The 24,346-nt window shown below is 33.9% G+C and overlaps 1 protein-coding gene across 3 annotated transcripts in view; it reads left to right on the top strand.

Moving 5' to 3' along the window:
• STYX (serine/threonine/tyrosine interacting protein) overlaps positions 1 to 22,838 on the top strand; it is a 37,501-nt gene extending 14,663 nt beyond the window's left edge. For 2 of the 3 annotated variants that reach the window (XM_036843091.1, XM_036843094.1), the window contains 8 exons: positions 1,966 to 2,063; positions 4,878 to 4,938; positions 5,342 to 5,378; positions 5,805 to 5,844; positions 5,937 to 5,987; positions 8,065 to 8,137; positions 16,717 to 16,810; positions 19,296 to 22,838. In XM_036843091.1, coding sequence (XP_036698986.1) covers positions 1,966 to 2,063; positions 4,878 to 4,938; positions 5,342 to 5,378; positions 5,805 to 5,844; positions 5,937 to 5,987; positions 8,065 to 8,137; positions 16,717 to 16,810; positions 19,296 to 19,369 — 528 coding nt within the window. In that variant the 3' untranslated portion in view covers positions 19,370 to 22,838. The remainder of the gene's footprint in view (positions 1 to 1,965; positions 2,064 to 4,877; positions 4,939 to 5,341; positions 5,379 to 5,804; positions 5,845 to 5,936; positions 5,988 to 8,064; positions 8,138 to 16,716; positions 16,811 to 19,295) is intronic. The other variant, XM_036843093.1, reaches the window with a different exon arrangement.
• Positions 22,839 to 24,346: the final 1,508 nt, after the last annotated feature.

Consider the following 24,346-nt stretch of genomic DNA (forward strand, 5'->3'; position numbering starts at 1 on the left):
CTGATTTATTATTTTTTTTTAAGATTTTTTTTTGATGTGGACCATTTTTTTTTTTAAGTTTTTATTGAATTTGTTACAGTATTCCTTCTTTTTTTATGTTTTTTTGGCTTTTTGGCCACGAGGCATGTGGGATCTTAGCTCCCCAACCAGGGATCAAACATGTACCCCCTGCATTGGAAGGTGAAGTCTTAACCATTGGACCACCAGGGAAGTCCCCATTGATTCACTGTTAATCCTACCAAATGCTTACCTCCTTTCCCCTGTCTCAGGATGTACTCAGGAAATACAAAGATAATTGAACTCTAATCTATGCCAGACATAGGAAACCTAGCTGCAAAAATTAACATTTAAAAACCACATTTTCTTAGCTTAGGCTGCTGTAATAAATACCATAGACTGGATGGCTTCAACAACCGACATTTATTTCTCACAGTTCTGGAGGCTGGGAGGTTTGAGATGAGAGTGCCAGCATGGTTAGGTTTTGGTGAGGGCCCTCTTCTTGGTTTGCTGCCTTCTTGATGTATCCTCACATGGCAGAGAGATGAAGCTCTGATGTCTCTTCCTTTTCTTATAAGGGCACTAATTCCATCATGGGTGCTCCACCCTCATGGCCTCATCTATATCTAATTACCTCCCAAAGGCCCCACCAACTAATACTGTTACCTTGAAGGTTAGGGCTTCAACATAGGAATTTTAGGGAGACACAAACATTCAGTCTATAACAAATAGAAATTATTCTTTGACTTCTTTCATGAATTATTAGTATTGCTGTTCTGGACTGTTTATTACAGAAAGGGAATTAAATATATAGGATTATAAACTGAAAATAGAAAACTCAAGGTTATTAATTCTGATTCTTCATGATTTGTTCATTCATTTCTTGAACATATAATTATTGAACAAGTTCTATGTTCCAGGCACTGTTTTATACATACTTAGCATGAATCGGTGAACAAAGTCCTTATTCTCATGGAATTTATGTTCTAACTATTAAAATAATGTCACCTGTAAATTTCACTGAAACCTATAGTCACTTGCAAATAAAAATTTATTTGATAGTTCTTAGAGTTGTCATGTTAAATTGTTTTAAATGTAGAGCTCAAAAGCACCACAGAATATAATATCTTTTGGAGTTGCCAGTTTTAACTTTAGGAGAATTTTTAAACCCTAAAAGGTTAATTAGGTTTTGTGAATTGTATAACTTAATTCTGGCTTATAGTAGAAAAAGTGTACTGGGAGAGGCAGGGAGTAGTCTAGAAATCAGTGATGTTGAACAACTGTTTATGTCATAGTAGTCCTCTCTAAAAAATAAAAATTGTAGTCAATATATGTAACTGCCATTAACTGAAAACCCTTGCTGTGTGTTCCAGGCAGTATGCCACACATATTTTCTTATATAATTCTCACAACCACTCAGTGAATAGGTAGGGTTTTCCTTATTTTCATGTGAGAAAATTGAGCCACAGTGCTCAGGTCATTAGCAGAGCTGGGATCTAGAGCTTGGGGTCTCGCATGGCTCCAAAGCCCATGCCTTTAACCACTATATAGTGTTATAAATAAATAATAAAGAGTATAAATGTAAATTATAAATAAGTAATAAAGTATAATAATGTAATAAAGTACATGATACAAAGGTCAAAGTGTACAATAAGGTATATAATGAAGGTGTAGTATTGTTTCCCAAATAAATTATCTTTAAGGTCATATCAAGCTCTAAAATTATAGATATAAAATAATCCTGTTAGCCTTTTGAGGACATGTAGTATATTAACCTTGAATCATTGAAATATTTTGCTGATCACTTCAGGTATGTTATTATGAAATTAGCTTTGATCCCCTGTACTTAAAGCTCAGACGTGGCTACATTAGTTCTAAAGTTGAGTCCTGTGTATTTTCAAGTATCTGTTTTACAATAAGGTGATGTTTTGTATTTTAAACTATTTCTCTCCCTTTTTTTTTTTATAGCTACCTATACTACAGAAACATGGAATAACTCATATAATATGTATAAGACAAAATATTGAAGCAAACTTTATTAAACCCAACTTTCAACAATTATTTAGGTAAGAATTGTTGCTATAATTTATAAAAATGTTAAGGGTAGCAAACATGTAATGTTTTTATTTCAAGTTGATTTTATTATATCGGATTTTTCTCCTGTATATATATGTTTTATAAAGATGGGTCATACAGTACATCATTTAAAGAATAAACTTCCTTTAAAATATTTTTAAAAAGTAATTCATGCACAGAATGTGGAATTCTAAATGTTCAAAAACATGTATACTGAAAAGTAGGTTTCCCTGTTCCTGTCCCCTAGATACTCAATTCTCCTCCCTGCAGGTATCCGTTGTTTTTGAGTATGTTTCCAGAGGTATGTTACATATATAAACATATTCTTACAGATCAAGTTAGCCTTTTTTAAAAATTACGTATTTTGGAGATTGCTTCATATTATTTCTTAGCTGCATTCTTCTTTTTTTTTTCCCCCCACACTGCACAGCTTGCAGGATCTCAGTTCCCTGACCAGTGAAAGCCCAGAATCCTAACCACAAGGCTACCAGGGAACTCCCGCATTATTCTTTTTAAGTTGCATAGTAATCCATTGTATTACTGTACTAAAATTTATTCAACCCATCTCCTCTTGTTGGACATTTAGATTGTTTCCAGACTTTTGCTAATGTAGTGAGTATCCCTGTATATATCATTTAATTCATATGTGAATATATCAGTAGGATAAATTTGTAGAGGTGGAATTGCTGGATTAAAGAACGTAAGCATTTAAATTTTAATAGATGTTACAAATTGCCCTCCAGTGAGTTGTATCAGTTTACATTCCCACTGTGAAGTAAATGAGAGGGACTCTTTCCTTGGTATCTCTCTAAGACAAAATTATAAAACAATTTTTCCCAGTCTCCTGGAGTAAAAAAGGTGTCTTGTGTAGTTTTAATTTGCCTTTCTCATTTATCTTAAAATGATGAGGTTGAGCATCTGATGGTTTTTAATGTTCTTTGTTTTAGCTTCATTTAAAAAAATAAAGCATATATTACACATGATACAAAGGCCAAAGGGTCAAAAAGGTATATAAGGAAAATGTCTCTTTCCTCCCCTAAACCCAGCTATCTAGTCTATCTCTAGCTAGGAGGCAGCTACTATTAACTCTTTTTTTGATATCATTCTAGAAATATTTGTATAAAAGCATATATGTTAAAACTGTTTTAATGTTCTGCTTTATTGTTTGTAAAAATGAAAGCAACCTGAATGTCCATCAGTATAAGAGACTATAAAATATATTGTGTGAATACACAATAGAATACTGTAACCATGAAAAAGAATGAAATATTTCTATGTGTGCTCATATGGACTAATCTTCAAGATTTATTAAATGAAAACAGCAAGGTGCAGAGCCATGTGTTTAAAAATATATGCAGTACATTAGGTATATATTCTTGTATATGCATAGAAAATTTCTGGACTGACAGACTAGAAACTTGACAGTAGTTACTTCTGAGAAGGGAAATTTAGGGTCTGGGATGGTAGAGAGACCTAGGTTTCATTGCAGATGTCTTTATACTGTTAGAATTTTTTACTGTGTGTACACATTTTTCAGTTAATAAAAACTAGTTTTAAAAAGGGAATATCTGTAATCTAAAATAAAATAGATCAAATTTTTTCTAATTGCAAAAGAAATACTTGTTCTTTATAGATATGTTGGAAAATACAGAATGACACCAAGAAAAATATTTAAAAAGTCATCCATAAATCCACAACCCAGAGGAACATAACTTTAACATTTTGGTATATTTCCTTCTAAACTTTCTCTACTGTATATGTGTATTATGTATACACACATATAGACTTGTGTATATTAAAGAAAATGAAAATGTTATATTTTAAAATGCCGTACTATATAGCTTTCTAATTTGTATAGAATTTTTGTTTTTAGTGCCAAAATGTCCTGGATACAGCTTCTGTGTGATAAGCCCTGAATTTATTGAAGTTGCTGCCACCAAAATGATCATTAAAGCAATATTGACTTTAAATTTTATAACTTAATTACTTAACTAAGTTGTGTTAATAAACAGGTGGTGTTGGATAGGTTAGAAATGGAAGTTTTTATTTTTTATTTTTGGCCGTACCACGTGGCTTGCGGGATCTTAGTTTCCTGACCAGGGTTCGAACCCAGGGCCCCAGCAGTGAAAGCACCGAGTCCTAACCACTGAACCGCCAGGGAATTTCCAGAAATAGAAGTTTTTCACAAAATAAGGCCAGTGTTTTAAAATGACTTATTTTAAATGTTTTTGAAGGTGTAAAATTCCAGGACAGGTGGTCTTTTGTTGCTTGTTGCTCTACTGAAGGTTAGTTCAAACAATGAATGTTTGACTCACGGCTCTGTCAGACTGCTGCCTTCTATTTTGGTTAGTTTCTTCTCTCTCAGACTTTGGGCTTCCTCTGAATTGTCCTCTCTAGGTTTGTGAGGAAAGGTGGCAGGGCCATCCAGAGAAAAATCTTTTAGTCCTAGGGAAGTTGGTAGAAATAGAAGAATAACAATAAGGAAAACAGGCAATTTTTGTCTTTATTTTCCAGGTCCACTCTGATCTAGAGGAAGGTTTCTTCCTACTTGTGATTTTTCTATTTTAAGCAGATAGATTTTTTTTTATACTAAGATATCAGAGAAATGTTAACTTGTTATTTAAGGCTTTAAATGCTATCTGTGCTTTCAAGCAGTATAAAATCTATGGCTCGGTTCTTGGGAATATGATACTTTGAAAGTTGTTTTGCATTATTTTCATGGTTGCCAAAAATTTTTCATATTTTTTATATATGAAGAGAGTTTTATCTGAAAATGTGCTTATCACAAAATATTCTATTTTCAGATATTTAGTCTTGGATATTGCAGATAATCCAGTTGAAAATATAATACGTTTTTTCCCCATGGTAGGTATCAATATTTTAATATCATTTAAAATTTATTTATGATTTGACCTCTTAATTGTGGTTCTAAAACTTAATGAAACATGATTTTCTCCTGTACTACTTTTACTTTGTTATGTCTGAAAATTGTGGGATTATATTTTTTAAAAAATTTATTATTTTTAAAACCTTTTTATGATCTCCAAATATTTGAGAAATCACACTTCAAATTTCTTAAATTCAAACTAATATTTAAACTTGTAATAGTTGTATTTGTAGCATTTTGGAGATTTTTGACATAAGGTAATTTTTATTCATATAAATAATCAGGAAATTATTTTCAATATGTTTCACTGTATGTATGTATGTATTTTATGCTTATGTTACTCCACATGTTTTATTATAACACATTGTCTTTTGCCTTCAGACTAAAGAATTTATTGATGGGAGCTTACAAAGTGGAGGTAAATAATATTCCTTTACTTAGCTTATGTTTATTTTTAGGAGATTATTTATGATAGTTAATTTTTTAGTTACTATTCTTCTTAATTACAACTTTCATATTCTGCATTTATGTCTTCCCAAATTTGTATTTTCCCAACTTTTTGTTTCATTTGGATAGACTTTCTTAAATATCTCTATAGAACTATTTTTCATGTTCTGGGTCAGCTTTAAATCTCTTTAACCTAAAAGTCTACTGTAATCTCCACACAGTTAATATAAATAAATTCAAGGATTTGAAAATTAGTAAGTATCCAAATTGTACATATAAAATACACAAAATGTTTAAGAAAAGATTTATTTTATTGTAGTATGATACATAGTTTTAATATATTTTAGCTGCTGAATCAGGTATCTTTCTATCAGAATAACTATTTCTTGTTTTTCAGGAAAAGTTCTTGTCCATGGGAATGCAGGGATCTCCAGGAGGTATGAAGTTAGAGATAATCTTTCTTTCTCTTGCATTTAATTAATGAGTTGTGTTTTCTGTTTTTTTCTAAAAATTTTTTCCCCCTCTTCAGTGCTGCCTTTGTTATTGCATACATTATGGAAACATTTGGAATGAAGTACAGGTAAGAAAGTACTCTGAAACCTAGCCACAATTTAGATTCTCATTAAAATAAAGCTTAATGGAGACGGTTTAGGAGCTTTAAGTTAATAATCTCCTGATTTTGTCATCTAGTCATGTTTGATTAGGCAGGCCCTTTTATCCCATGGTTAAGTCTCTTAATCCTTGTAGCGTGTCTACCTTGTATAGATCCACTTAGGCTAATGTTTGTTATTTTATGGAGCTAGTGCTAACTCTTGTTATTTTAAAAACCAAAGATAATTATAGTTGGAATAACCCATGGAAAACTGCTTGCTTACTACTAGGGAATTGGTTAATCTGAGTTTAAAAACTCTTAGACAAAGATGTAATTGCTTGCTTTGTTTAAAAGATTAATTTATTATGTTTTCCTTTAACAGTAGTTGGGTGAAAAATTACCTAAGAATTGTTTTAGTGTCTGTTCACAATTCATTGTTTGTCTTATCCAAAATCATCTTTTCCAAGCATATTGCATAGACAAAAGAGAGAGAGAGAGACAGGCTGATGAGCTTTTCACCCTACAACAAACCAAAAAAGCTGGCCAATGTACAGTATTTTCTTTCTTAGTGTGTCTTGTACAAGTTAGAAATCTGTTGTAATCATTGATACCGCCTTCTCTTTCACTCCTCATGTCCCAAACTGATCCTTTACCAAATCCTGTCTGTTTTTTGTCCTGAAGTATTCCTTGAATCTGGCTCTTTCTCTTTATCACTATTTAATCTCCCTAATCCAAGCTCTAGTCATGTTTCCTTTGGACTCTTCCAGTAGTCACCTTCTTAGTGGTCTCATGTTTTCTTTCCTTCTCTAGTCTGTTCTGTTCTCCACACCACAGTGAGAATGATTTTCTCAAAAGATAAATCTGATCATATGTTACCTTACCCTAAAAAGCTTTCAAATGTTTCTGATCCTTAATAATTCTTAACATGGCCAATGAAACTTCACATGACATGCCCCTATCAATCTCTCCATTCTAATGCTGTGTTCCCAATTAACCCTCTCCATTTGAGCTATGTTCAGCATTGGATCCACATGCCTCACATATAGTAGACATTCAAATGCTTTAGTTTTTTTTTTTTTCCAAGTTATCTTTAATTAATTAATTTATTTATTTATTTATTTTTGGCTGCGTTGGGTCTTCTTTGCTGCACGTGGGCTTTCTCTAGTTGCGGCGAACGGGGGCTACTCTTCGTTGCAGTGCGTGGGCTTCTCATTGCAGTGGCTTCTCTTGTTGTGGAGCACGGACTCTAGGCGCACGGGCTTCAGTAGTTGTGGCGCATGGACTTAGTTGCTTCACAGCATGTGGGATCTTCCCGGACCAGGGATGGAACCCGTGTCCCCTGCATTGGCAGGCAGATTCTTAACCACTGTGCCACCAGGGAAGTCCCAAATGCTTTAGTTTATTTGGTATTTTTTATCTTAAAATTATAATGGAAAAGTTTGCTTAAAAGTGTTAATTCTTAAATATTATTTGAATACAAATGCTTTTATTTAACTGAAAATGAGTAATATGTGCTAGATTTTGTTTTATATATTCTCTTTATTATTTGGTGATGTGTCAGTAATAATATTAATAGTGAAAATAACTTCCATTTATTGGGTTTTTGCCATGTGCCAGATACTATTCTAGGCACTTTTATCTCAACAACACACGGAAGTCCCTATACTTCTCATTTATTAACCAGTAATAATATCTGAGCATGTACTGTGTGACAGATGCTGTACACGATGTGTTATACTTATTATTTTCCATCTTTACAGTAGTGCTCCAAGATAGGAATTATTATAATGCCTAATTTACAGATGAGAAAAATAAAGCTTAGAGAAGCTGAGAAGTGTCCCCTAGGACACACAGCTGGGAAGCAAACGAATTGTGATACTTAGTCTGACCATGCTTTCAGTTTTTCCACTACAATTCACTATCTCTCTGTAGTACAAGCTGTATGATTATGATTTTCTATTTTAGGTAAATTGTTAGGTAAGTTCCTATTTTAGATAAATTCTGGAAAAATTGAGATTAATTCATGAAATAATATTATCGCCTTAGTTTTCTTTTTTGTTTTCAGAGATGCATTTGCTTACGTTCAAGAAAGAAGATTTTGTATTAATCCTAATGCTGGATTTGTCCATCAGCTTCAGGTAACTTCTCTCTTCTTCCTCTTTAAGGCAGTCAGAAAGTAGGATAATTAAAATCTTATGTTCATGTAATTTAGTTGTAGTATTTACTTTGTAAATACTTAAAAATTGCCATAATCTGATTAATTTGATTCTTTGTTCAAGTTTACATCTGTATTTAAAATTATCAATATTTTCTTAAAAGCTACCATTAACAAGAAAAAAAGAGTTAAAGGCACATTTTTCAACCTAAAGTAAAATAATTGATGTTAGAAATGTCTTCAGTTACTTCTTTAATTTAATCACACATACAGAGCATAAGAGAGTTTTGATTCTAAACGTAGTACATATAGCAGCCTTTTCTGTTTTATATGCTTTATCTTTTCCATATTCTTTCACATTTGATGATGCCTAGAAGATGCACTAAAAAGACAGTAAAGTAAACCTGTGAATTTATCTGATTAATTTATTTAATTTTTTTCCAAGAAGGAAAATCATAGGTGAAGAATGTGCTCTGGCTGATTCCATCCAGTTATGCAGGAATAAATTTCACATTGAGACATCAAGAGCACTACAAAATGGGTTGTCTCAGTTACCAAACTTTAAATCTTCATTTTTATTTTTAATTCACTTTTAGTTTTTACTTCATTTAAAAGAGAAAAAAATACTCACGGTTAAAAAAATAAAAATTCAATAATGCCTAAGAAGAATACTTGAAAAGTAAGTCTCCTTAATAGTATATCTTGAAGATCATATATAGCTCTACCTGCATAATATTTTTATGTGTATATATACATAGATGTATGTATGTATCGCAGTTATATAAGACCAGTTGCTTATACATGGACCTTTAGATTGTTTCCAGCCTTTCACGATTTTAAACAACATGGGAAAGAATATCCTGGTAGGTACATCTTTGTTTACATGTGTGAATGCACCTGTATGATAATTGATCAGAGTAGAATTGCTGGGTCAGAGGGCATTTGAAATTTGATGTTGCCAAATTGCCTCTAAAAAGGCTTCAGGAAACAAGGGGTACCTGTTTACCCATACCTAATCAATACCAATAGTGAAAGTGTTTTATGAAACTTCTTGATCATTGTTATCATGGTGGTAAAAGTGACAACTCCTTATGATTTGCCTATTTTTCTATCAGGTTGTTGGTCTTTTTCTCATTGGCTTGTAAGGACTCTGTATATTAAGAAAATCTATCTTTATCCAACTGATTGGAAATGCCATTTTTATTATATACCAAATTCTGATCTATACTTGAGTCTGTTTCTGACCTTGTATTTTGTTCCATTGATCTGCTTATTGCTGCACTTGTATCAAACAGTTTTAAATACTATAATATTATGTAAGTAATTTATATTACTTATATCAAGTAATTTAATCAAGATCCCCTCATTAATGTGTTTTCTGGAATTTTCCTGGCATGTTCTTAACACTTATTTTTTGGTGTGACCTTTACTGGAAAGAGTCCTGTGGTTGTTTTTAATAACATTATCTCTACATTCACAGTTCAGAAGGAATTGACACCTTTAAATTTTTCTTAGTATGTTCCTCTCTAAGAGTATGTTCCATTTATTCAAGTCAATTTCTATGTCTTTTAGTGTTTTAAAGTTTTCTTTATATAGAATATATGCATTTCTTATGAAATTTATTCCTATTTTCTTTTATTCCCATTATACATAAAATGTTTTTTTCCTCCAGTATGTTTTCTCATTGCTTACTTGTATATAGGAAAGCTATTGATTTTTGTTGTTTTCAGTTGGCAACCTTATTAAACTCTAAACAATTCTGAAAAATTTTCTAGTTAATTGTCTTAGATTTTCATCTCCAAATCATAATAATTTTGCAACTTTTCTAATTTTTTTTTTCTTTCTCATTGGATGGTCATTGTATCAGAATCATGATAAGTAATAGTGGTATAGTACTTGTACTTTATTCTTGATTTCAATGTCAGTGCTCCTAGTATTGCACTGTGTGTGTGTGTGTGTGTGTGTGTGTATGTATGTATGTATGTATTCATCTGTGCCTATGTAAAGAGATTTTACCAGGAATAGATGTTGATATTTAGCTTAAAAAAATTTTTTTTATGGAATGACTGTAGTTTTACTCCTTTAAGCCATTAATATGGTGAGTTGAATTATTGGATCACATTATGCTAGATTTCTTAATTTTGAATCATCATTTTGGTTCAGAAATGGATCTCACTTGGTTATGGTAGACTATGTTCCGTGAATGTGTTGCTAGATTCTATTTGTCAGTATTTTTTTAAAGATTTTGGAATTAGTTGAATAAGTGATATTGGTTTGTAATTTTTTTCTATACTACCCTCTTCTGGTTTGGGTGTTTATCACGTGATTCTCATTTTTAAAATGGAAACTTGCTTTCTCTTTATGTGCTCTAGAACAATGTAAATTAGATTGGAGTTACGGGCTTCTTGGTGTTCTGATATATGGTACCTGTGAAATCATTGGACCTTGATTTTTTTTTTTTTTTTTAAAGAGAGGTCTAGCTTTTTTTTTTTTTTTTTTAATTTTTTTTTTTATAGCTACTTTTATTTTTATTTATTTATTTATTTTTGGCTGTGCTGGGTCTTTGGTTCGTGCGAGGGCTTTCTCTAGTTGCGGCAAGTGGGGGCCACTCTTCGTCGCGGTGCGGGGACCGCTCTTCATCGCGGTGCGCGGGCCTTTCACTATCGCGGCCCCTCCCGTTGCGGGGCACAGGCTCCAGACGCGCAGGCTCAGTAGTTGTGGCTCACGGGCCCAGCCGCTCCGTGGCATGTGGGATCTTCCCAGACCGGGGCTCGAACCCGTGTCCCCTGCATTAGCAGGCAGATTCTCAACCACTGCGCCACCAGGGAAGCCCCTGGACCTTGATTTTTTAATTTAATTCAGTTATTCATTATTTCATTCATTTGTATATTTTGAGGGTGGACCAATTCTTGGACAGCTTTTCTTCGTTTGGTAGGTTAAGTCTGATTTTCATATACTCCTCAGGTCACTTTGGATGGTTTCATAATCTCTTATATAGTCATTCATTTCATGGGATTTGAGATAAAATTGAGGAAAATATTTTTCCATTCTTTTTTCTAATTTTGTGTATCTGTGCTTTCTTTTTTCCTTGATCTGGTTAGTTTATATAAATTTTCTGTATTTGAATTTCTGCTTGCTTTCTGCTTTCCTTAGGTTTTTGTTGTTTGTGCTGCTGCTGCTGTTATTCTGTAGTGAATTTCCTGAGTTGAAAGCTTAGTTTTTCATTCTTTCAGGAATTCAAGACCATGAATTATCCTCTTAGCATTGCTTTAGCCATATTCTACATATCGTACATAGATTCTGCTATGCAATATTTTTATTATTGTTATAGCTTGATATTCTGTGATTTCACTTTTGATTTTATTTTTTACTTAACATTTGTTTGAGAGTTTTTTTTTTTTTTAAACTAACTATATAGGTGACAAGGTGTATTTTCTATTTTTGTTCATTTCTAATACTATTTACTTCTTGAATTTTTTAATGTTTTCTTCGTGGCCTAATATACAGTTGTATTCTCTGTTTTCAGGGCATAAAGCTCAATATACAGTCGTCCCTCAGTATCCGTGGGGGATTGGTTTCAGGACACCCCCCTCCCCCTGCCGCCCCGTGAATTCCAAATCTTATATAAAATGGCATAGTACAGTCAGTCCTCTGTATCTGTGGGTTCTGCATCCGTGCATAGAGGGCTGATAGTATTTGTTCACTTCGTCTGTCTTGGGCTGAGAGGTGAATTGAAACTCCTTTACTTTATTATGTTTCTGTTTATTTTTTCTTTAGTTCTTATAGTTTCTTTGCCAATTTTGGTACTGTGTTATTTGGTAGGTAAAATTCAAGTTAGGTCTTCATTGTAGTTATATATTTATTATTCCTTCATTCAATTATTTTACTTTGAAATTAACCTTGTGTAATATTGTTTGCATTTGCCTTGTGAGTTTCTTCATTCCTTTTCTTCCACCTTTCTAAATCACTTTGTTTTAGATGCATTTCCTATATATGGTCTATGGCTGGATTTTGCTATTTGATTTATCACTATTTTTCTTTAATAGGTGAATTTATCCCACTTTCTTGCACTAAAAATGATATATACTTTTGTCTGTCCTTTTATTTCATGTCACGCTTTCTCTTTTAAGTGCATCTTTTTTAAACTTTTCACTATAAAGTTTATGAATTCTTTGTATGTTTGTATTCTTTTGATAATTTTTAAATTTATTGTTTTTAGTTCTAATGGGCACAATTGTAACTTTATAGTATATACATATGTTTCTTGAGTTATCACTTTTAAATAACTATCAGTTGATTTCCACTATAAAAGATAAAAATTTATATACCTCTACTTCTTTCCTCCTTCCCCTCCACTACCTGCTTTGTTATTAGTCTTAGTTCTTCTAGGAGTTACCTCTTATACCTTTAAAAATATTTAAATATTATACCTCTTGTTACTTAGCAATATAAGATCATCTACTTAAACTACCTCCTGTTATATGTCCTGCCATCTCCTTTTTTTAAAAAAAAGATTATACTTTTTCTACATTGTTACAGATTATAATATTTATATTCTATCCTATAACCGCATTTTCTAGTTGTTCATCCTTAGTTCTACATTTAAATAGGATTCTAGCTTCTTTATTCAACTACTGGAGTTTGTCTTTGAGCATTATTTTCAAGAAGAGTTCTTGGAAACTATATTCCGTAAGTCCTGGCATTTTGGAAAATATTTTTCTGTTGCTCTTATGTTTCAATGACAATTGGCTAGATAAAAATTTTTTGTTTAATACTTTTTCCCTTATGGGTTTGCACACAGACCTGACATTGAATATTGCTCCAGAGAAGTCTGAGGGGAGCCTAATTTAAAAAATTTTTCCCCCTTTGAAAGACTTGATTGGGAGGAGGAGGTGTTGTCTGGATGAACATAGGATGCTTTATCAAGGTATATCTTGTTGATTGTTCTATATTAACTTCTCAGTCTTAGTATGCCCTTAGCACTTACAGATTCACACCTTCCCTTATTTCAGAAAGTTTTCTTCTACTATGTATTTGGCTTCTGTTTTTGTTGTTCTGTTTCATTTGCCTGGCTTTTTCTCCCAGAGACATATTTTATATTGGTTCCCTTTTTCTTCCATATCTGCCATTTTCTCTGTAATTATTTTCAACTTTGTTCTTTTCTCTTTTGGCTTGATTTTTCTCAAGCTTTTCTTCCTTTTCCCATACTTCATTGTTTCATCAAATGTTCATTTGGCATTGTTCTAGGCAATGGCAGTAAAGCAGAGAACAAAATAGACAGAAATCTCTGACCTCATGAAACTTATTCTAATGAGAGAATTAAACAGTAAACAAAGTGAAATGTAGTGGGTCAGATGGTAATGGGTCACAGAGAAAAATAAGGGAGAGAGAAATAAGGCCACATAAGAAGATGCGACATGAATTGCATTTTTAAATGGTGATCAGAAAAGGCCTTATTGCAAAAATGATATTTGAGCAGAGACCTGGAGAAATTAGGAGAACAAGCTGTGCTGATATTGGGGGGAAGGCATTCTAGGTAGCAGGAATATACGTGCAAGTGCCTTGAAATGGGAGTATGCATAGTGTTTTCGAGAAGTGCAAGAAGGTCGGTGTGGCTGCAACAGAGTAAGCAAATAACGGTAGGAGATTAAAGCTGGGAGGTAAGGGGCCACATGACAGACGTTTATAGGCCATTATAAGTAAGGCCTTTGGGTTTTATTTTAAGTGAAGGAACAACTTCAGATTGCCTGCTGCTGTGTTGAATATAGTATACTGTGTATATATTGTAGGGGTTGTTGGGGTTTGGGCAGAAGCAAGTGCTCGAGTTAAGAGGCTGTTGCAGTGATGGAGTCAGGAGAGTGTTGGTTTGAATCAAAGTGGTTGCAGGGGGAGAGGTGAGAAGAGATCAGATGCTGGATTTATTTGACAGTAGAGCTGATGGAATTTGCTGATGGATTGGATGTGAAGAGAGATAGGGATGAATTTAAGCCTTGTAGCCTGAACACTGGAAGAGGAACTGCTACTTGCTTGTATGGGAGAAACTGCATGAAATTGGAAGGGAGTAAAATCAAGAGTCGGTTTTGGGCATGTTAAGGTTGAGAGAGCTATTAGATAGTGGGCAGGTATACATATAAGCCTGGATTTCATGAGAAAGAACTGTATTTCTAGGGGTTATCAATATATAGATGCTATTGAAAGCTTTGAAACTGGATGAGATCACTAGAGAAGTGAATGTGGATAGAGAAGGATTTCAAAAACAGAACCTTAATGTATTCCCAGCATGTAGAGATTGTGGAGATGGGGAATCAGCAGAGGAGGCTGAAAAGAGTGGCCAGTGAGTTGGGAAGAAAATCAGGATGGTCTGGTGTTTGGGAAGTCAAGTGAAGAAGGTGTTAGAAGAGTGGGGAATGACCCTCCGTTTCAAAGATTGATAATAGGTTAAATAAGATAAGGGCTGAGAATTGACATTAGGTTAGGAACATGATGTCATTGGTGCCCTTGACAATTTTTGTGGAGGGGGGAAGATAAGCATAATTGCTCAGAGTTGAAAGGAAAATGGGAAGAGAGGAATGTGAACAGCAAGAATAGATAATTCCAGGAATTATGCTTAGAAGGGGAAAACAGAAATGAAACAGTAGTTGGAGGGGAAACTAGGATTAAGAGGGGCGTTCTGTTTGTTTTCTGAAATGGTAGGAAATGGCATAGTCATCTCTTTTATTGTCCTATTTCTTCCATGAATCCTTTTATCTCTTCTTTGAACTCGTTTCAGAAATGCCGTATTCTCATCGATTTCATGGGGAATTATAATTTTCACCTGCTCCATGGTGTAATTTTCATGCAGTGTTCTTTATGTATAGACTTTTGGTTATAATGTTGCTTTTCTTTCCCTTGCAAACATCTTTACATAAGACGTACATTGGTTCCTTTTTGAATATTGGTCATCTTTGAACTGGAGACATTCTTCTTAGATAAGCCATTTGCCCAACAATAAAGTTGTGGGAAAGGGACCAGGGGAGTGGTGGGGAAAGGTAGGCAGCTTAAATTTTCCCAGTTGTCTTGGAAGACGTTCTCACCAACACTTTTCTCCAGTGTTATGACTCTACTTAGCGAGTGGGAAAAAAAAAAGAGCCCCTTTTGTCACAGGTTCTTCTTGTTTAGATTGATAAACACTGCATGCACATTAGAATCACCTGGGGAACGTTATCCATACCAGTTAAATGAGAATCTCTGGTGGGGGGAGGAGAGGAGCTGACTATATACCTACGGGTTTTAAGGCACCTCAGGTAATTCTCAGGTATAGCCAGGCTTGAGAATCAATGGTTTAGCCTTTACTTGCAGCTGACCAAGATCAGCCGATGCTTGGCAACATGCAACCCAGTTTCTCCTCCACATCGCTTGCGTCTTGCAGAAATGCCAGGTGTGGATGTTCACGTTTTCCTTAATATGCCCTTCCTCCTCCCACAGCCCACGCACACTTCCTGGCTGTATCATACTAGGCAAGGACTTGTTAGGTTTGTCAGCTGTACCCACTCTGTCTGATATCCGCAGTTAGGCGTCTTTTGTGCATAGCTTAGTCTGGTTCCATTTTTTTTAAATGTTATTGTGAAATATAATACACATATATAAAAATGCATAAAGTGCGAATAAACATCCGTGTAACTGCCATCCAGGTGAAGAATTGAATGTTTGCCAGAATCCCAAAAGCCCTCTTGAGGCCTCTTTTTTTTTTTTTTTTTTTTAATTTTTATGTATTTATTTATTTATTTATTTATTCATTCATTTATGGCTGTGTTGGGTCTTCGTTTCTGTGCGAGGGCTTTCTCTAGTTGCGGCAAGCGGGGGCCACTCTTCATCGCGGTGCGTGGGCCTCTCACTATCGCGGCCTTTAGGCCTCTTTCTAATCATAATTCTCTTTTTCCCATCATAAAGGTAGCCAGTATCCTGACTTATTTGATAATTAATTCCTTACTTTTCTCTTCATTCTTCTCATATTCAGGGTTATGGATGTTTCCTAGTTTCTTCGAATAAGGAGTTCTCTATTTTTTGTTTTCAGAAAGGGGAGAGGGATAGGAATGCCTTTATTACTCCATCTTTAACTGGAAGTAGAGGACTATTGATTTTAAGGAATTAGAACCAAATGTATACTTGAATCAATTAAATGCCTTATATTAATCTGATTTTTTAAAAATGTTTTATTTCTTTTTATTCTTATAATCATTCTATGAGATTGCCAGTTTGGGTTTTGGGGGTATGTATGTGTTTTAACAGATGAAGTCAGAGATCATATAGCTCATGCCGGGTGGCAGAGAATACATACTGACTGGCAGTTCAGTGTGCAGTGCCATAGTGCAAGCTATTTGCTTGACTTGATTTATAGTCTCATCAATAAATGTGAAATTATAAGGAATTTTAAGCCTTTCTTTTACAGCAATATGGCACCAGAGTTTTCAATATAAACTAAGAATACCAGTAATGTATGCATTAACCACGTTTAAAATTTTGTTTTGTTTTGGGTATCCAAGAATTTAAATGTATAATCAGGTTAATTAAAATCTTTTCTAGGAATATGAAGCCATCTACCTAGCGAAATTAACAATACAGATGATGTCGCCACTTCAGATAGAAAGGTCGTTATCTGTTCATTCTGGCACCACAGGTAAGGATTTTTTCATTTTGGAGAAATTTGGGAAGAAAGATGATGGTAGTGAAGAATAGAAGAGAAGAAGCATCTTTTGCTCATTAACAAGTTACACTGAACAATTTAAATTGTTTAGAAAATTTTTGGATGGACTATTGAATTAAAATAATTTCAAATTTTAACTTTGTAATTAAATATGTATTATATTGAGCTTCTGTGTGTACACCACTAGTTAATTAGAACGTGTTGGTTGGAAGATCAGATTTCTACTTTGTTGAGTTTTAAATCTTTAAGTAGTATAACTGTGTTGCAAAGATTAAAATAATAAGAGGGGTCTGGAGACGAGGCCCTAAATACACTTAGGTGGTCTTATTAAAAATGAAAGGTGGTTAGTAAGTAAAAGCAGGGTGACTAAATGTAAGCTACCTCAGTTTTTCTCTTGCCGTAAGTATTTGAATCCTTTCTCCTTTCCCTATTGCAGTGTCCCCTCCCCCATTTTAAAAGTTAATGATCCAGGCATGCTCTCAAAATCCTAACTTTTGCCATCCTCTCCAAGACCTTGCTACCCTTTTTTGTCTCCTTTCTTTTTATTAGAGCATTCATGGAATTTTTTTAGTTTATGGTTTTTCTCTCCCAGAGTTCCTTTCAGTCTTATTTGAACCTACAACCTTGTAAGTTAGGACAAACAGGTTACGTACCTGGTTAGTGTTGGACCTGGAAATTTAACACTGGTGATCTGCTCCACAAGTCCAGCACTATATTGTACTTCCTTAGTGAAAATACTATATACCCATCCTTCAGGCTCAACTTCCCAGTTGTCATTGACTCTTTGCAACTTCTATCTAATCATTTTCCAAAATGGGATGGTCTGTTTCCTCAGTACCTAGAATTCCCTCCCTCTTTTATAGTACCCTTCATTTCGGTCAAGTTCAGGTCCATATTGGCCTCCTATTCCAACTCTTGTTATTTAGTCTGTTCTGTACATTGTGGCCAGACTTATTTTCATGAAAGATAGTGGTAATAGTGATATTCTTCCTGTATAAAAGTCTTCATTGGCATAATTTTTTTTAAATATTTATTTATTTATTTGGTTGCACCAGGTTGTAGTTGCAGCAGGTGGGCTCCTTAGTTGCGGCTCACGGGCTCCTTAGTTGTGGCATGCGAACTCTTAGTTACGGCATGCATGTGGGATCTAGTTCCCTGACCAGGGATCGAACCCAGGCCCCCTGCATTGGGAGTGTGGAGTCTTAACCACTGGACCACCAGGGAAGTCCCCATTGGCATCATTTCTACTGAAGAAAACACATCATAGGTAGTAATTAAAGGCCCTTTTGATCTTTATTTGTATCTCTCACTGTACCTCTATATATGCACTCCAGAAAATGGGACTACTAATGGTTTCCTGTGCGTGTCTTCTATTCTCCACCTAGAAAGCATCACCTTCAGTCTCTCTGTCCATAAAAACTTGGTTCAGATGTCATTGCCTCAAGAAAACATGATGATTAACTTACTCTTCCTCTAATCTTAGTTATTCAAAACTGCCATAGAGCTTTATCTGTACCTCCTCACTTTCTGCCTTGTATTAGTTACCTATGTCTCTTACCTCCCTTCGTAGAATGCAGGTGCAACACTGCATCTGAAACTGTTATAACCACTGTATTTAGACTTATGGCTAGCATATTTTCTTCTCTATTCCATCAATACTATATTTCTATCCTTAATTTTAATCTTACAGTGAAACATTAGTTTTCTGTTGGAATCCACCCTCTGTATTAACATTATTACCATGATTTAGCACAACCTTTAGGGCATAAGTTTAAGGTCATGCGACTGTTAGGCAGATAACACAGCAAGCCCTCTACCAGTTCAGTTGTTCCCTAAAGTTCTCCTCCATTGAGACTCAAAATTTCTTGTTTATAACTGTTCAGCATATGGGGATAGCTCTGATTCTGTGTGGGAAATTTCTGTACTAACAGACTCTGATGTGAAGAGTAGATAAAAGAAAATCTCTTATCTGCTACATGCTTCCTTTCTCCCAACTCTAGACTTGCTGGTAATAAAATCACAGTTTCAGTGGAAAAAATATTTTTGGCAGCATCTGTGGAAGCAAAAGGATAATTACATCTACAAAATAAAATTGTACAAATGTACAGTGTCCTAAGTCACATGTTTATGGAGCCTAAAAAACAAACTCAGTAACCAATTATGAACCGTTATCCCTTTAAAAATTCTATTTTCAAACTATTTTAAAAATTAATGTTCATTATATAAAATACTTTAATACTTAATTCTTAAGAGGGAAAATGTCATGAAGATATAAAGTTCTTTGGGTAGTTTATAACAAAAGAATTTACAACAGTTTACTAAAAATTCAGTCATAGAATTTTCATAGTCATATATATGGTAACACTTCATGAAAAATGAAGCTTTTGCTAGTTGTAACATTCTAATGAATGAATTTATTTAAGTTCCCATTATATGTTATGTTCATGCAATAACTTAGGCAGTTTGAAGAGAACACATGAAGAAGAAGATGATTTTGGAAACATGCAAGTGGCGACTGCGCAGAATGGCTGATTCAAGAGCAACAGTATAGAGGATGTGAATTTCTATTTGGGAAGGAGAAAATACTACAGACAGTAATAATGTAAAATGGTAAAAACACAAGTAGTTTCTTTTCAATTATATGTTGCTTCCAGACGTGTTTCTCTGCGACTTGTTGAGCAACATTTTAAGATGTCGGACTTCTGCGATAGATGGCACTGATGGTTTTATTCTTTTTTTTTTAAATTCTTTACAGTTTTATTATAAACCAAGAATTTTGGACTTGCAAAGAGGTATTATTGCAATAATGCACTTTTCATACTTGAAATTTATTTGTATGATATAAAGTTGTTACTTTAAACAAAATGCAAGTTAGGGGGACTTGTTTATAAAATCTGGGTAATTTATAACAAAAGAATTTCCTAAAGTTTGCAAAAGTTCATTTTGTGTTCTACGTATTACATTTTAAAAATAATTTTACAGTTCAATTTTATGATGGAGCCTCTTACAGAAACATTAACAAATGCAGGAATCTGCCACATTTCTTTTTTAATATAATTCAGTAGCTTAATTATCTTTTAATTTTTTTAAACTTCTTGATCCCATCTTAATAATCTTTAAATCATGACATTAGCCAACTGTCCTTACTTTAACATGATCCAAGTATTGCTTCTTTTCCTACTACCTCCCTAATTTTATCCTATAGAAAAAAAAAAGTTTAATGAACAAAAGAAAATGTTTCGCTTTATAATACCAGATGCTCAAAAACAAGGAGAGTTTTAACTCAAGTGACTTTCCTTTAGCATTCTTAAAAGCCAAATGTTGTGTTTGTTCTTTTGAGTTGTGTAGCCTGTTTTTTCTTTGTCCAAAATGGTTCTAAATAGAATATAATAAACCAGTGTAGCACTATTTTTTTTCCTAAACAAAGCCCAAAAAAGAAAAGTGCCTTGCCTCGTTAGAAAATATAAAAAATAAATCCTCATGTCCTCTAAATTAGTATGTAGAACAGTGAAAAGTTTTGAACATTTTTCTGTAATTTTTTTTTAAACCATAAATTAGTTCAAACTGAAAGTCTTAAGGATTGAAGAAACCTTAGTAAATTATTTGGAATATGGAGCATTTACTCCATTTTTATGTTGTCTTAATGATTCTGTGAGATTGTTCTGGCTCAGACAAATGCTTTTCTTTGAGGATGCATTTATTGGGGAAAAGTGATTGTGGGAGACTTCAGTGTATTATAAATTAGTGTTGTAATCAGTTCTTGGCACTGCGTTAATCCAAATTTCCCCCATAATTTGCATTAGCAAAGTCACTTTATGGATCCTAGGTTCTCCATGTTTTTATTTATACATATAAAAATTATTCTAAGAAAAACATTTTTGCTATTTTAAGTATGATGTTGGGGAGGAGAGGAGTGTTTTTAACTTTTTATAGTTGGTGATTTAGGGTAGCACAAACAAAACTCCTTTGTATCTCCCTTTTCTCAGTCCTCTCTTGAGGTGCTTTACTGATGGGACTTGTAAGGTAGGTAGCAAGTTACCTACTTCGCTTTCCTCCCTAACGTGTAATAATACAGTAAAAGCTTTTTTATCCAGCATAGCAGGAGAGTGGCAGTGAATCAAAACTGCTTTGTTAATTCTGCTGCCCCAGGTGGTATTCCTCTTCTGATTTCCCTTCCCTTCCCTATTTTACCACCCTAAAATAACAGCATATTGTCAATCCCATTGTAGTCTTGTATTCTGTTGTGTGATTAGGTCATTGGGTGTGGTGGTCTAGTATAGTCAAGATTTGCATTGAGTGTTCAGAAATTCCAGCTGGTGAAGTGCCAGAAAATACAACTTTCCTGTATATAGATCACTATTGGTTAGGTCAGCAAAGATCTCTTTTGCAAACTAATAATCTGTGATGCTTCATTCCACAAAAACGGCTTAAAAGAATCTTCATAATAGTCCATTTAGGTTTTAAAAATGAGGCAGTTAAGATTTTCTAAATTAATTTCTTAAATACACATATCCTCTCTAGTAGTCTGGCCAAGAGTACAGGTTTGGTTATTAATTTACAGTTGGTAATTTTCCACTTTTTCTAACCACTGTAATTTTTATGTTGGCACTAAAGTGCCTGCCCAGCACTGTATATTAAAGACTCTCACAAACACTAGAAAAAAGGACTGTCATCTTCTTGAGTACAAATTAATATGGACAAAAAGTTTATTCTTTCTATAAGAATACTGCAAGTTTGTTTTATCTTGGGTTCATTCTTCCACCCAGTGTTCAACTCGTTCTTCTGGTAGCTCTTCCTATTCTTCTGTTTGGTTCCATTTCTATAATTCCTCTGTTTCCACTGATGTTTTGTGATAGCTAACTACAGTACATTTAACCAATCCTGATTTATTTTCTAGAATATTTGAATAATGTATGAGTGACCCAGCACCCAATTTTAAACATTAAATATTAACCTGGGCACAGAATTTAAAATGATATTGCATCAAAACATAGGAGAACTGCTTTATTGTCCATTTTGAAAGTATGAAACTTGAATATTGAAAATATTCAAACTGGAATGGCAGTATTCTTACCTTGTAATTTCAGTCCATTGGTTCCTGTTAATTTCTTATCAGATGTTTAAACAGCAGTTACCTTTGTTTATTTGTATCTACTCTGTGGTGGAAGTATTAAACCATGATACCCTTTGCTACCAACTCTCAACCACCTAACTTTCAGAGCAGACTATTTGTTTTGGGAGGATTTTGTGCTTCATCTGAGTTTAGAAGTAATGTCAGAAAATGTTAAGCATGTCCTTTTAAAGAAAATATAAGGTTTATAATTGTCTTATTACCATGGTAATTTAAATGAATTAGAAGTATTTAACTGCAATCTTGAATTATAAAGTTGGGGTGCATATATAGAGATATATATCAAAATCTCAACTTGATGTAAAGTAAATGAGCAGTTACCTGGCAGACTTTTTTTTTTCAGATAACTGTTTAATCCATAATTCCATAACGAACTTAGCTTCACTTCAATATTTATTTTGTCCATTCATCAGTGCTCCAGTAAGTAAATGATAGGAAACAGCTGAAAATTACTAAAAGATTTTATTTTTTTTTATTGATTAGAAAAATAAGTTTCTAGGGTCTTTGAATGCTGGATTTTTTTTTTGTCTTATCCATCCATGGCAGCTAAAAAAATAATAATAATCACTCAAAATATTCAGGTTTACATGCTAGCTCTCTCTCATAGGGAGTTGCCATACCTCACAGTTCAAAGTGTATTCTGTAGATCAGTAACATTATACTGACATGTAATTGCAATTTACTATGCAGCAAAAATGATTCAAAAAGAAAAATAACCTACAGTGTCTATTTACCTTTGTACAGACAATTGCTTAAGTTACTCTGCTTTTAACATCTGTACTTGGATCAAATGCTTATGTATGTATAGGAATGTCACAGTGCAAGATGCTGCTAGCTCAGGCACAAAGTATTAAAATTATTTTGTGAAGATTGGTGGTTGTATTAAAACTGGTGTGCCATTATACCTCAAAAAGATTGAAAAGCTCATTTATACTGCTTATGCCTCAGAACCTCTTTACTTAGATTGTTGTCTTCTAGGTAAAAGTAACCCAGTTTTAGTCCCACACAGATTAAGAAGGATGAATGAACATTGGATATTGAGAAGCAGTTAAGAGTATTTTCTAAAACATTGTGGTCACACATAAAAATTATGGTCAGTACAGGGAAGGCCCAAGTTTCAGCTCAAGTATATTTTAAACAATTAATTGAACAAGTTTGGAGTTGAAAGTGAGGGAATTTGTGACTGAAGGAAAGGGGTAAGGCCATCCATAGAACAGCTTCCAGCTCATTAAAAAAATACTTTTTGCTTTTAGTTTTCCCCTTGTTAGCCTACCTACATAATATTCTTCATCAAATCTAAGACATCATCATTAGCATCACTACACCATCTTTTTGATCCTACTAAAAGGCAAAAAATATTGCTGAATAAACTAAGACAAGCTACTGATCATAAAATGCATCCAGATTTCCAAATGTTACATGTAAAAAAGAAAAAAAAGTGCTTGAGAGTCAGTGAAATACAAATATATAAAATACATGGAGCAAAATAAAAATCACAATTGCCACTTCGTTATACCTTTTCAAAAGTAAACAATGCTCAAAAATGTATATATTGAAATGTTCTGTGCAGTTTTTTTCATACTCAATTTTACCCTCAAAATGGCTTAGAAAAATCAAATTTCTCTGGCTAACTAAAGCTAAATACAGATCATCAGTTTCCTCAATGATACAATTTTTATGTGTTATACCTTACCTACAACTTTATTTCCTATAGGGGGGGATTTAAGATAAGACCTTAAGAACACTATTTAAAGGGATTTATTGAAATAGCCACCTTATAGTTTTACTTCAAATTGTTCAGTGGTAAGAAATGAAATAAAGCATTTAACTTTGCCCTTTATTAGGGTTTTTTTTTTTGGTGTTTTTTTCCTGGCCACGCAGCACAGCATGCGGGATCTTAGTTCCCCAACCAGGGATCGAACCCATGCCCCCTGCAGTGGGAGCGCAGAGTCTTAACCACTGGACCACCAGGGAAGTCCCTATTAGGTTTATTTGTTAACATAGGTTTTAAATTACCAGACTGTACCTAGTAAAGCTGCTGTTACCAAGGTTACAGGACTCCTAAAAAAGCAAAACTTAGCTTTGTTGCTTTCACTAGGGACAGATCAATTCATCTGCCTATGTCATCAGCAGGTGAGTAGTACACCCTCTGTTGGTGAAGAATTTCTATTGTTTTAGAAAGCCAACTTTAGCTTTACTGCATGGAGGGAAATCTGAAATCTAGTTGAGGTAGGTGTGAATCAAAGGGATGAGAAACAGGTGGTCTTTACTTTCTAAGCTCCTTTTTACAAAGGGTACACAAAACTAAGATTTTATGAACCATGACTTGACCTAATAATTCAATAGACAACTCAAGAAAAGCACAGAAAACATTCGGA

The sequence above is a fragment of the Balaenoptera musculus genome, chromosome 2 (assembly GCF_009873245.2).
Source record: "Balaenoptera musculus isolate JJ_BM4_2016_0621 chromosome 2, mBalMus1.pri.v3, whole genome shotgun sequence".
Classification (NCBI taxonomy): domain Eukaryota; kingdom Metazoa; phylum Chordata; class Mammalia; order Artiodactyla; family Balaenopteridae; genus Balaenoptera; species Balaenoptera musculus.